Source organism: Chiloscyllium plagiosum, chromosome 19 (assembly GCF_004010195.1).
Source record: "Chiloscyllium plagiosum isolate BGI_BamShark_2017 chromosome 19, ASM401019v2, whole genome shotgun sequence".
Taxonomy (NCBI): domain Eukaryota; kingdom Metazoa; phylum Chordata; class Chondrichthyes; order Orectolobiformes; family Hemiscylliidae; genus Chiloscyllium; species Chiloscyllium plagiosum.
The window spans coordinates 15,369,617-15,384,119 of record NC_057728.1 but is presented as its reverse complement, the minus strand read 5'-3'; the positions used below and the strand labels follow the sequence as shown (position 1 = coordinate 15,384,119).

Here is a 14,503-nt window from a genome sequence, read left to right as displayed (position 1 = left end):
CTTCTTTCTTTTTCTTAACCAAACCCTCAATTTCTTTAGTCATCCAGCATTCCCTATACCTACCAGCCTTCCCTTTCACCCTGACAGGAATATACTTTCTCTGGATTCTTGTTATCTCATTTCTGAAGGCTTCCCATTTTCCAGCCATCCCTTTACCTGCGAACATCTGCCTCCAATCAGCTTTCAAAAGTTCTTGCCTAATACCGTCAAAATTGGCCTTTCTCCAATTTAGAAATTCAACTTTTAGATCTAGTCTATCCTTTTCCATCACTATTTTAAAACGAATAGAATTATGGTCGCTGGCCGCAAAGTGCTCCCCCACTGACACCTCAGTCACCTGTCCTGTCTCATTTCCCAAGAGTCGGTCAAGTTTTGCACCTTCTCTAGTAGGTACATCTACATACTGAATCAGATTCTCAACAAAGGCAGTCTATTGTTCAGTTCAGTTTCAATGCCTAACCTTTGAATCCAATTTATCACTCTCAGATCCATTCTTACTCCATTGGTTTACACCAGTTAATTATTCTAATTCTGGATTCCCCTTGTCCTTTCCCATTGTTAACCCTGACCTTATGATATATAATGAATGTGTCCTAATGAATGTGACAAATAACCTACTTGCCCCAACTTATTCCCAACAGTCAGATTCAGCACAGTCTCCTTGCTCATTGGATAGGCAGCATCATCCTGAACCGTTGCCCCTCTCTGCCCTTTACACCATGACTCCCTCAGTCAATATCCAAATAATTCAAGTACCCCTTCATAGCCACCTTCTAATTCATGCACTTCTCTGCAAATCCTTGTAAATTTGTTACCCTTAATCTTGTCCACTAATTGATGTCATATATAGAGTACACTGAGAAAGGCAAGTGTGCTTCTTTTTTGTGCCTTAGCTGTAGTCATGTAATGTTCTCCCACACAATATTGCCAACACTCTTCCTTTCCTTTCTTTTCTATCTTTCCTGAATATCTTGCATTCAGGAATATTTAAACCCTAGTTTTTACCTTGTCTGAGCCATTTCCCCAAGCTGTGTTGGCAAGTCTTATTTACAGCATTCACATGCACTAACTGGAACTCTAACTTAGAATGTTTTACTTTTCCTCTCACACTGAACTGACCCAACACCTTACTATTTCCTCTTCTTGAAGTAACTGTATTTCTCAGCATTCTTTGTATTTTGATCTGGTATGACATTGTGGTTCCCACTTTCCTGCCAAGTTAGTTAGAACCCTCCCCCAAGCACCATCACATCAGATCACCTCACAAGGCAATTGGTCCAGTTGTCGTTTAGGTGCAATTAATCATGGCTGTAGCAATGCCACCTGCCACGCAGCTGATCCCAATGTCTCAAAAATCTAAAGCCCTCCCTTCTAACACAAATTCAGCTGCTCTACCTTATATCTGTTCTGACTTGTGTGTGGGGCACTGGGAGAAATTTGGAGATTACTAATTTTGCAATCCTGTTTTGCTAATTTCCGATGCAGGTCCTTAAATTCTGACTGTAGGGCTGCATACTTCTTTCGACTTAAATCACTGATCCTGAAATTAAACACAACTGCTATCCCTTTTCAAGGGGCCTCTGGAGTTCTTCATTGACATTCTTGTCTCTGGCACAGGAAGGCAACATCCCAGCTCAGATTTAATCTTTCTCTGCAGAAATATCTATTTTGACCCCCTTGCAATTTGTTTTTTTTTCAAATCAGCATTGTTCTTCCAGTATTATTTGTGGCCCCAGGACAGTTAAGGCATGAATGGTGTTATAAACAGAGCCAAACCCCCACAAAACACTTTAAAGAGGTAGCCCAGACCTAACCTATTCTTATTTGAAAAGGCAGACATAAAGTGGATATTCCAGGAGCAAGACAGCCCATCAAACCAGCAAAACTGAATTGATTTACACACTATGGTTGAAACATCAACAAAAGAAAACAGAATTTAGAATAATTTAACTATTTGGAAACCCAACAGACTCAAAATCGCTAACAAAGGAGTTGTTCCAATATCTTCAACATCCCAAAAACACACCCCTTGGCAAATGGTAAATTCAAATTCAGGTTCTTGCAGGCAGGTGAGGTTACAAAGAGAAGAGTCAGGCAAGAAAACATACATCGAAGCATGGAACCTTTTTTTTAAAACAGTATCAACTTCTCTGCTACCAGTAGTTTCTGACTGTCTGCTAAAACAAACCAAACTGGAAAATAAAACCTGAACTGGGCAAACTAGTCACTCCCCTGCCATTGTTTAAAGTAGCCGCTTCCAGAACTATCGACACCTCTGCCTTTACCACTTCTCTTGAAAAGAAATAAGAACAAAATAACCTTGTGGAAGGGGCAGCATTGTCACAATGGCCACAAACATGGATCTAACTGTACCCTCCTGAGGAGCCAACACTTCCACCGACTTTCAGAACAGAATGCTGGCTGAAGAGGGGTTTCCTGTACTACCTGCCTGCCGATTCACGAGTCCCTTACAGTCACCAATTCCTTCTCTGCTGCATAGTCATAAATTATGGGGTCACATCTATAAAGATGCTATCCATGGGTTTCTCAACCAGACACACCAATGACACCAGCTGCAGTTCAAGTTCAGAAACCTGGAATTCAAGTTGCTGCAACTAAGAGAGCTTCCTGCACATATGGGTACCCAGGAACCTTACAACACCAACTTGAAGTATTCCACTGAATGAGTCAAACGTTGGTCTTTATACTGGGAGAAAGTGAGGACTGCAGATGCTGGAGATCAGAGTCGAGAGTGTGGCGTTGGAAATGAACGGCAGGTCAGGCAGCATCAGAGGAGCAGGAGAATCAATGTTTCAAGCGTAAGCCCTTCATCAGGAATCTTATTCCTGAAATGTCAATTCTCCTGCTCCTCAGATGCTGCCTGACCTGCTGTGCTTTTCCAGCACCACACTCTTGACATTGGTTATTATACGACTATCAGTGATGGATTCACATTTCTGACTTTCACCAGTTATCTCACTAAACTGATGAGCAGCTCGTCTTTCCTCCTGGAATCAGTAAAAGTAGCATCACTTCTCTCCAAAGGATCCCAGCTTAAATTACTTCAGGTAACCCGAGTCCAGTGCCCAAATCATGGAAACTAAAGCACAGCAGAAGAACTGCTCATAATTTGGCATTGTATTACTGCCCGCAGTCCGAAAGGTGATAACAATGCCAGTTCCGGGACTGATTTACACTTGGCAGAGTTCAGAATGTTCACATGATACAGAAGTATACCACTTTAAATCATGCAGTTCAATCTCCAGGAGTATTCAACTTTAAATCATGCAGTTCAATCTCCAGCAGCCTGTCAACCAGAACAAATTGCTATGAGATTCACTGCTGGCAACAAAATCACTTTGGAATAAACAAATCACACAGGACTTCCAGGGCATTGTGACCTGACCCTTCGCCAAAGCTGGAGTTCCAAGATTCAATGTCATTTTATTACACGCTTACTTCAACCCCCAGAAATGGCAGAATAGTGGGTTATTGTTGGACTTTGGAATCTTCACTTTGCAAAAAAAGAAAATCCAAATGCATTATTTTAAAGACAACTCCTGACCGCAATCAGAGTCTCATTGTATGATGCCATCCACTGGAGTCTCCTCCAAAGAGTGCCACAGCAACTGATATTCCCTGTTAAACCAGGGCAATGTGCACACTCAAGGGGTTCTTGCAGTGAGTTCCAACATAGCTAATCTGCTGGCCTCCGCCCTCCCAGTCTTCCACAGTCCAACCTCCGATAGAGTCAACTCTAGCAGCAGGCAGATTCATTACATGGCAAGGTGAAGTGTTCCTCCTATTCGAAGTCCTTTTTATTGAGTGAGATTATAAACTAAAGTGCTCTCTGTCTGGTCAGGTGTGCATAAACGATCATATTGCACAATATCAGGGAACTGCTGAATGCCTCACTGTGGTGAAACGGTTAAAAATTATGTCCCAATACATGTGTGAATCTAACCGGAATGGAGGTGTTGCTTAGTCCCGTGTGAATCTTATTACACACCTCCCCGTGTGAATCTTCTTATCTGTATGTAACCAGAATGGAATGTGTTTTTTAGCCTTGCTCTGCTGTTCACATGAATGTTTATATCTGGAAAAGAGTATATCAGCTGGAAAAGTCTCCAGTTCAGTGAGTCTGCTCCGGGGTTACGTTTAACCGCCGAGCGTGGGTTGTTGGCAACCGCTCTACGAGAACTGACGGCTCCCAGTTCCGGTAACATGTAGAGTGAGTATAAGCCAGACCCGTTGTAAGTATGAGACCTGGTTGTGGCGACGCTGCGGGGAATAAAATGCTCATATTCTAGCAGACTCGCCTCTTGGTCGTTTGTTCTGTGTCAGACTACTCTCCTACGAACCTGACCTTGAGAATTTTTTAAAACACTCACCAAGTACTCTAGTCTATGCTTAACCTTCAAGCAACATCACTGAAGCCATTTAACTGATTGCTTATTTTGAGAGATCTAGTTGTGGAGAAACAGGCACCTGTGTAACAATAGTGACTGTGCTTCAAAAGTCCTTTAGTAACTGTGAGACCTTCCAAAGTGGCATGAGATCATGAAAGATGCCTTATAAATAAAAATTCAATTCCATGCCATTTCTTTACTTTCACCAAACCTGGAAGTAATATTATACAATCAGATTACAGTGGCATCAATTTTAACTTTAATGAACTTTAAAATCCATTATGTACATTGTAAAGGAGTAACATTAGTCTATTAGAAATTATATAGCAGTGTAACCTGGGCTACATCACTATAAAATGATGCTACTGCCATGCTTTTTAAGGTCAATATGAAAACCTGGCTCAGCAGCTTACCTGGCAAGCATTGTAAAGCAATTGATGTTCAATTTTCTTAATCCCAAGGATCTGCTGGAACATTTCATACAACTGCTCCTTGCTAAGAATGAGCTCTGACACTGCACTCATGGCCATCCGTGTTGGCTTACTGCGCAGATCTTCCTCGCCTCTGTAAATAGCATCAAACTTGGCCATCCAGGAACTGAGCACCGTCTCCTTGCTGAGGCCATCGATCTCTGGCAAACTGCGCACTCGCTTTTCAATGTTCTTTTTAAAGACATCTCGAAAGTCATTTGCAGAACACCCTCCGCTGTGAACCATCCTGGCCACACGATCACTTTTGAGAAAACTCTGGATTGGGGAAAAGAAAAGCAAATTATCACATTTCAGCTGTACATAACTTAGCAGAAAAAGCACAGACAGCCACAGAAAATGTTGGCAATGCAGAACACCTCCATTGTCATTTGTAAAGAGCAATAAAACAGGCTAACATTTTAGCTACGGACCTTTGTCAGTCTAAAAATAGTCCTCAAAACAATACAGAACTCAAAAACTGAGAAGAAGCTTTAAGTATTCCAATTGTAAAAACAATCAATGATGGAATGGTCTACAGAACTATTTTTTAGAAAACCAGAAACCTTGTATAGAATGATGCAAATAAAATCGCCTTAGTGAAGCTATTAAAAGAACAGTTCAAGTCCCTCCATGGCAAATGGTGAAATGTAAATGCAATAAAATAAAAATATGGAGTGAAATACTTCAACAAGTATGTAATCACAGTTGATTGTTGTAAAAACCCATCTGGTTCATTAATGCCCTTTGAGAAATAAGTATGCCATCCCTACCTGTTTTGGCCACATGTGACTGTAGACCCAATGAAATATGGTTGTCTCTCTACTGACATCTCAGCAATTAGGAATGGGCAATAAAAACTGGCCCAGTCAATGCTACTTACATCACTAAAATTCACTAAGGAGGAGGAAAACAACAACAAACTACCATTCCTAGATGTCGCAGTAGAGCGAACAGTCAATGGGGATCTTCCAACCAGCGTGTGCTAGAAACCACCACATATGGACCAAATACTGATCTGCAGAAGCAATCATTCCAACATCCACAAACAAAGCTGTAGTAGAACATTATTTCAATGAGCCACCACACACTGCAGCACAGAGAACTATAAAGAGCGAGGAAAACCACCTATACAGTGTATTCAAAAAGAATGGGTACCCAATGAACACAGTCCACCGATTTCTCAGCAACAAACCCAAACAAGCAGACAAAACTCATCTGGACACCTTAGCCACTCTCCCCTACATCAAAGACATCTCAGAAATGACTGCCAGACTACTCAGATCCCTTGGTATCATGGTAGTCCACAAACCCATCAACACACTGATAGAGCAGCTCATGAATTTAAAATACCCTATACAGACAACAAGCAAAACTAATGTCATTTACAAAATACCTTGCAAGAACTGTAACAAATACTACAATGGACAAACAGGCAGACAACTAGCCACCAAGATACATGAACATGTCACATTAGCTCTGCAGCAGTGAGTGAATTTCTAATTTATAGTCATGCATGCAACCCTTTATGATTGTTCTTTTTAAGGAACCAGATAATAATAATTTCTCCTGTAAATGTGTTACAATATAGTTATTCATTCATTTGTTCACAGAAATTAACAACATAGGTACAGCCATATTGCAAAATTGGTGATTATGGCCCACATCAGAATGATTCTGGATTAGTGGTGTTGGAAGAGCACAGCAGTTCAGGCAGCATCCGAGGATCAGTAAAATTGACGTTTCGGGCAAAAGCCCTTCATCAGGAATACAGACAGAGAGCCTGAAGGGTGGAGAGAGAATGATGTCAAGTGCAAGAGGCTATCAACATATTAACTACTTCCTCATGCGCCTGGCTTATTTCCTCTTAAATGCACCTACATTTTATTGCCTCAACCCTTCCCTGAGGTAGGTGGTGAGTTTAAAGTTACGCCACATGAAATTTAATTTGAGAGAGTTGATCACTCCCTTGATTCTGCAGGAGTAGAATCCCATGTAGCTGCAAAGGAATCAGAAAGGTTGCTCTGTTTGTTATTCTGGACAGATTGCCAAAAGCTTGCTAAGAATCCTTAAATTCCGCCTAAGTCAGAGAGTTGGCATATATTTATGGGCATAGTACTATAATCAAACCCACAATACAAACTGAAAACTAAAGTAATAGTCCATACAAGGAAAAAGATGCAAAGTTTTTTCAAATTCCAATCACAATGGGAGATTTCACCCTTTTCTGTGCTCCATACTATTTTCTTCTCTTCCAGTTCCAATTATGTCTTTAAAACATAAATTGGTTATTTCTCTTCGTGCATATTGATAGAAATTCTACCTTTTCCACTGTTTACCATTTCATGATTTTCTTTTTGCCTTTTGCTTGAAGACTATTTTTGGGTGGCATGATGACTCAATGGTTAGCGCTGCTGCCTCACAGCACCAGGGACCCAGGTTCGATTCTGCCTTCGGGCGACCATCTGAGTGGACTTTGCATGTTCTCCCCATGTCTGCATGGGTTGCCTCTGCGCGCTCCGGTTTCCTTCCACAGTCCAAATACTGCAGGTAAGGTGGATTAGCTATGCTAAATTATTCATAATGTACAGGGATATGTAGGTTAGGTGTGTTAGCCTTGGGAAATGCAGAGGTACAAGGTAAGGATAGGGGCGGTAGGTCTTGGTGGGATGCACTTTGGAGGCTCAATGTGGACTTGATGGGCCAAACGGCCTGCTTCCATAATGTAGGAATTGTATGATTCTGGGATTGCCATTAGTGAAAATAGCGCAGTATTCAATGAAGTGAGATTAAAAACAGACTACACAATGCAAGGATTATTCAATCCTTATTCTAAAAGTGATCGCCAGTTAACAAATACTGCTAATTTTACAGGCTTCATAGTTAAATGGTTAAAATTTACAACACCGTGAGAAGTAGCGTTTGTTGGAGTACAGGTGTTTTCCTATTACAATAAAACCTTGATTATCCGGACATCGATTATCCGAATTACAGATTATCCAATCAAGATCTCAAGGTCCTGTAAAAATGGCATTAGGCAACTCAGCATTCAGTTATCAGTTAAATGACTATGTTGCCGGATAACTGAGAAATGTTCCATAACCGGCACTTATAAATTACCACTTGTTTCCTGTTATCCGCACAATCAATTATCCAAACAAAAATCCCCGCCCATCTCGTTCGGATAATTGAGATTCTACTGTATACAAGTATTATGTAAGATGTAAAGCTGAGGTACTACAGCACCACCAATGCAGAAAGATTGACTTACAGTGTCAATGTTTACATAGTTGATTTTATCATAGGTGTTGGCAGAGGAAAGTAAAATGAACAATGACAAAACACAAGGAAACACAAATGTGACAAAATATGATATCAGTAAGGAAGCATTCTCAACATCAATGGAAACTGCATAGTGTTTTTCAAAATATACATTAACCTCCAAGACATTGAGTGTCTAATAAAGCCACTATAGTTCTAACGGACAATAGGGCTGCTCACTCATTACAGAGAGATGACTGGCAATGATTTAACCTGAGGATCACCATGCATCAGGTGAGGGAAGATGGAGGGTCCTTAATAGTTACCTGCCACACTGATAATGGAAATGGAAATGAACACAAGCTGTTGGTATCATTCTGTATCGCAAACCAACTTCCAGCCAATTGAGCCATTCCTTACATTTAAGAAATCCAAATGAATAGATTGAACAGAGAACTAACAACTGTAATATCACTAGCAAGCGACTATGTGAAAACTACTCCTTTTATTAAATTAATGCACTTCCAAGTTATTTGATATGGGAAATACTCAGGACATGTTGAATTCTAGGTTTTAAATAAATTCAAATATTATTAAGTTAATGAAATTTATTTCCTAAAATGAAAGCCAATAAAATGAAATTTTAGTGTAAAGGATAAGCATTTGAATTTGTGAAACATAACTCTAGATCAGCACCAATTGTTTCAGAATCTGTGCAGACTTGTTGCAAATTACTCATGATTATATGACATTTTCACAGGGTATTGTTAGATAAAATTGGGACATATGGAACAATTACTCATTATTTAATCCTCCTTTGTTGTTTCTTAAGGTGTGCTCTTTTAATCCAGTAAATATTCATCAGTTTAAACGCAAGGAGTCACGCAGAGATGATAAAGGCCATTGTCCAATTCTAAAGACAAAACTGAACACTGTCAGCCTGTTAAAAGGCAATTCTTTTCCCTTCAGACTGCAGACAGTATTTACTTAATAACGCACAAGATCATTTGTAAAGTATTATTTCACCACAATTCGGAGCACTTGTCTTTGCACTAATGTTTCATTCCAGCGACCCTGCTGCTCCTGGTTCCAATGGGGTAGCTGAAATGTGGTTCAGGGTCCATGGTTGGCTGCTTCCTGGCACATGCCATTTCTCTGGCAACACGTCAGTGACAGATGCCCAGGACTGTGCCTGAGCCCGACAAGCACAATATTGTTCCAGCTACAGTCACAGGTACATGAGCCATGTACAAAGTAAGATGGAGATTCTCAGACAGATACAAAGGGATGCTTCTATTGCAAACAATTCTGCATTTTGAACATCATGCTACAATTTCTCTCTAAGGAAAAGGTCCTTGAGGGCAGCAGTCATGTACCCAACTCTGGGCCAAAAGACTCAGGTTCCATCTGCTCTAGAGATATATAGTAGCATCTCTGAACAAGTTGATTAAAAATATTGACACTTTGAAAACAACAGTAAGGTTCTTGTTTCAAGGCAGAGGCATGGATAGGGTAAATAGACAAGGTATTTTCCTTGGATGGGGGAGTCCAGAACTAAACGGCAAAGGTTTCGGGTGAGAGGGGAAAGATTTAAAAGGGGCCTAAGGGGCAACATTTTCACACAGAAGTTGGTGTGTGTATGGAATGAGCTGCCACAGAATGACCTGGTACAATTATAACATTTAAAAGGCATTTGGATTGGAATATGTTTAGGAAAGGTTTAGAGGGATATGGACCAAATGCTGGCAAATAGGACTAGATTAGTTTAGGATAGCTGGTTGGCATGGGAGAGCTGGGCTGAAGAGTTTGTTTCCATGTTATACATCTCTTTGATCACTCCATGGGTGAAGCACCAAAAATCCACCCAGTCACTCGAGTGTTGTTTTGAAGAAGTTCTGCATTGTCAAAGGCGCTTTCACATGATGTTCAAACCAGCACTCGTCTACCGGTTCAGCTGAATATTAAAATTCACATGACACTATTCCAAAGAAAAGCATCAGAGTTTCAACTTTAGTCATTGTGGTCCTGCAGGAAATTCTTTACATATCAGGATGCCTCGCAATGCTAACTTTCGTTTTAACCACAAGTATGTTTGGAATTTAATGACTCCATCCTGGCAGATTTGGGAGGATGAAGATGGAACATCTGATCAAACAATAGGAAGAGGGTTGGAAATTCTACACTGATCAAATTCGAGTCGGGAATTTTGCGAGGTGCCTTCCAGAGGGGTCCTTATCCCCGGATAATCCATGCCTAATTAAGGAACCTAGCATCCCCAAGGACATTGGGGGAAGGGTTTCAAGCACCCAAGAGAGCACACTCTGCCCTGGTATCCAAAGCCCCAACACCGTCAATGGAGACGCCACTTGTCATGACCCTAGTCCTGCCCACATTCATTTATCTCCAAGAATCCGTGGGTGATCCTTGATAAAAATCCCAGTGATTACTAGCACCATTGGCTGTGATTAACTATAAGCTCAAGAGCAGAATTTTCAGACTGCTGGAGGCTTAATAGAACAGATGGTTCATTACTATCAATGCATGCTTTGAATGTAATACCATTTGACCTCTTGGAAAAAAAGTAACACAAAGCTCCCCCCTTGGTTACTCCAACAGATGGATGAGACCATCACTCCCAGACTAAATCCAGACTGGCTTTGGCTGTGATATATGTAATGTATAATTAAACGGACGGCATATATAAGCTTGCTGCCTGAGAAAGCACCAAGAATGTGGTGCTGGAAAAGCACAGCAGGTCAGGCTGGAGCTCCTCAGGCTGAGGAGCAGGAAAATCAACATTTTGGGCAAAAGCCCTTCATCAGGAATGAGGCTGGGAATCTCGTGGATGGAGAGATAAAAGGGAGGGGTGGTGGGGCTGGGGTAAGGTAACTGAGAGTGCAGTAGAAGGATGGAGGTGGGGACAATTGTGATAGGTCAGAGGGGAGGGTGGAGCAGATAGGTGGGAATGAAAGACAGGTGGGACAGGTCATGAGGGCATTGCCGAGTTGGAAGGTTGGATCTGGGATAAGGTGGGGGCAGGGGAAATGAGGAAACTGGTGAAATCCACATTGATGCCATGGGGTTGGAGAGTCCCTAAGCATAAGACGAGGCATTCTTCCTCCAGGTGGCGGGCGATGGAGGAGGCCCAGGTCTGTATGCCCTTGACAGGGTGGGAGAGGGAGTTGAAGTGTTCGGCCACAGGACGGTGGGGTTGGTTGGTGCGCGTGTCCCGGAGATACTCTCTGAACCGCTCTACAAGTAGGTATCCTGTCTCCCCAATGTAGAGGAGACTGCTTCGGGAGCAACAGATTCAGTAAATGATAGGTGTGGAAATGCAGGTGAAACTTTGATGGATGTGGAAGGCTCCTTTGGGGCCTTGGATGGAGGTGAGGGGGGAGGTGTGGGCGCAGGTTTTGCAATTCCTGAGGTGGCAGGGGAAGGTGCCAGGAGGGAAGGGTAGGTTGGTGGGGGGTGTGGACCTGACAAGGGAGTATTAGAGGGAACAGTCTTTATGGAAAACGGATAGGAGTGGGGAGGTAAATAGACCTCTAGTGGTGGGGTCTGTTTGTGGGCGGTGGAAATGGCGGAGGATGATGCAATGTATACAGAGATTGGTGGGGTAGAATGTGAGGACCAGGGGGGTTCTGTCCTTGTTGTGGTTGGGGGGATGGGGTTCGAGGGTGGAGGACAGGGCGTCTGAGCCCTCCGTTTTTTTCCTTTTCTGACATCCTCACCAGTACCCTTCTGCTGACACTCTCATTCGTTTGGCTGGACTGGTTCTCATCCTCAACAATTTCTCCTTCGAATCCTCCCTCTTCCTCCAGATGAAAGGGGTAGCCATGGGCACCCGCGTGGGCCCCAGCTATGCCTGTGTCTTTGTCGATTATGTAGAACAGTCCATCTTCTGGAGTTACACCGGCACCACTCCCCACCTCTTCCTCCACTACATTGATGACTGCATTGGCGCCACCTCGTGCTCCCGTGAGGAGTTTGAGCAGTTCATCAACTTCACCAATACATTCCACCCCGACCTTAAATTCATCTGGACCATCTCTGATACTTCTCTTCCATTCCTAGACCTCTCCATCGCTATCAACGATGACCAACTCAATACCGACATCTTCTACAAACCCACCGACACCCACAGCTACCTTGACTACACCTTCTCCCACCCTGCCTCCTGTAATAATGCCATCCCCTATTCCCAATTCCTCCACCTCTGCCGCATCTAGTTCCAGGAGGACCACACCAGATGGCCTCCTTCTTTAAAGACCGCAATTTCCCCTCCCATGTGATTGATGCCACTCTCCAACACATCTCATCCACTTCCCACACTTCTGCGTTTCAACCCCATCCCTCTAACTGCAACAAGGACAGAACCACCTCCCACCAACCCCGGTCCACACCTTCCACCCCATCAACCTCCGTATACATCGCATCATCCTTCGCTATTTACATCACCTACAAACGGACCCCACCACCAGAGATATATTTCCCTCCCTACCCTTACCTGCTTTCCGTAAAGATTGTTCCCTCTATGACTCCCTCACCAGGTCCCATTCCCCCACCAACTCACCCTCCCCTCCAAGCGCACATTCCCCTGCCAGCACAGGAATTGCAAAATCTGTGCCCACACCTCCTCCCTCACCTCCATCCAAGGCCCCAAAGGAGCCTTCCACATTCATCAAAGTTTCACCTGCACGTCCACACATGTCATTTACTGAATCTGTTGCTCCCGATGCATTCTCCTCTACATTGGGGAGATAAGACGCCTACTCACACAGCGGTTCAGAGAACATCTCCAGGACACCTGCACCAACCAACCCCACGGCCCATGGCTGAATATTTCAATTCCCCCTCCCACTCTGTCAAGGACATGCTGGTCCTGGGCCTCCTCTATCGCCACTCCCTAACCATCCGACAACTGGAGGAAGAACACTTCATCTTTCACCTCGGAACTTCTAACACCAAGGCATCAATGTGGATTTCACCAGTTTCCTCATTTCCCCTTATCCCAGATCCAACTGTCCAACTTGGCACCACCCTCATGACCTGTTCTACCTTCCATCTTCCTTCCCAACTATCTGCGCCATCCTCCCCTCTGACCTATCACCATCATGCCCCCCCAACCTCCATCCACCTGTCACACTCTCAGCTAGCTTCCACCAGCTCCACCTCCGTCCACCCCCAAGGCTCCCAGACTCATTCCTGATGAAGATCTTTTGCCCAAAATGTCAATTCTCCTGCTCCTCAAATGCTGCCTGACTTGCTGTGCTTTTCCTGTATTACACTCTCGACCCTAACCTCCAGCATTTGCAGTCCTTACTTTCACCTGCCTGAGAGAGAGATGTCAATTACTCTTGTGATTCATTGGTACAATTGCATGGATCAGTAACATTGCAGAGGTGATAATAAATTCTGGACTATTACAGTTCGAAAACTACTGTGAGGAAAGAAAGAGTTCAAAATAGAAATCAGACCTGCTTTAGAAATCCAAGATCAGGTATTTGCAGATTAATATTAATGTCTAGTTTTATACAGGGCATTACACCGGAAACAATGTGAAAGGCATTTCAAAGACCACAGGTAGTTTGTAAAGTGGACTGACTGACACAAGCTCGAAAACATGGACAATGCAACTTTAAAAAGCAGTGTTACGGTATTACAGAAGCTGGCTCTGCAACAGGTCAGTCCATTTGCTACAGCATCAGAATCTGACAGCCTTGTCGAGATCTGGAAGATTGAAACATCAAATGAAAATATGCTAAGCCAAAAAAGGAAGGGTCTTTAATCTGAAGGTCAGGTTGAAACTTGATCAGTGCTGACTGGCCTCACAATCAAAGGGCGTCTTGCTCATTCATGTTGTCAGTATGCAACATTTCTCACTAATGGATTAAGGTATTTGATGGTCATATTAGGAAAAGGGTGATGCTTTGGATAAACTATAGTTGCATTGTTTAACATTCAGACATGTCCAAGCATTGGGATGTATGCATCAACTGCAAGAATATGGAAATGATGCATTAAATCTTGTTCCAACCGAAAATTGGAACAAGATTTAATTGGAATATTTACTTTTTGCTTTGCATATATTGCATATATAACACTTATTAAACTGAGTGCTTGTAGACTAAATGCAGGAATTTATTATTTGATTTGCTTCCAAATATGCCAGGCACTATCATTCTGTTGCAACCTAAGTGTAGGCAGTTAATCTGATTTGTTTTCTAAACTGACTATTGAAACAGCAGGAAACAAACCCATAATTCTTAATAATAAAGTTGGTTTGATAATTTAAACAATGAGTATTCTAGCTTTAATTTATTGTTCAATCAAACCTGCTATAAACTCAATCTCCAATTGCTT

General features: G+C 42.6%; 1 protein-coding gene across 27 annotated transcripts in view; it reads right to left on the bottom strand.

Moving 5' to 3' along the window:
• cadps2 (Ca++-dependent secretion activator 2) overlaps nt 1-14,503 on the bottom strand; it is a 724,760-nt gene that overhangs the window by 463,110 nt on the left and 247,147 nt on the right. For all 27 annotated transcript variants that reach the window (XM_043709173.1, XM_043709174.1, XM_043709162.1 and 24 more), the window contains exon 3: nt 4,823-5,155. In XM_043709173.1, coding sequence (XP_043565108.1) covers nt 4,823-5,155 — 333 coding nt within the window. The remainder of the gene's footprint in view (nt 1-4,822; nt 5,156-14,503) is intronic.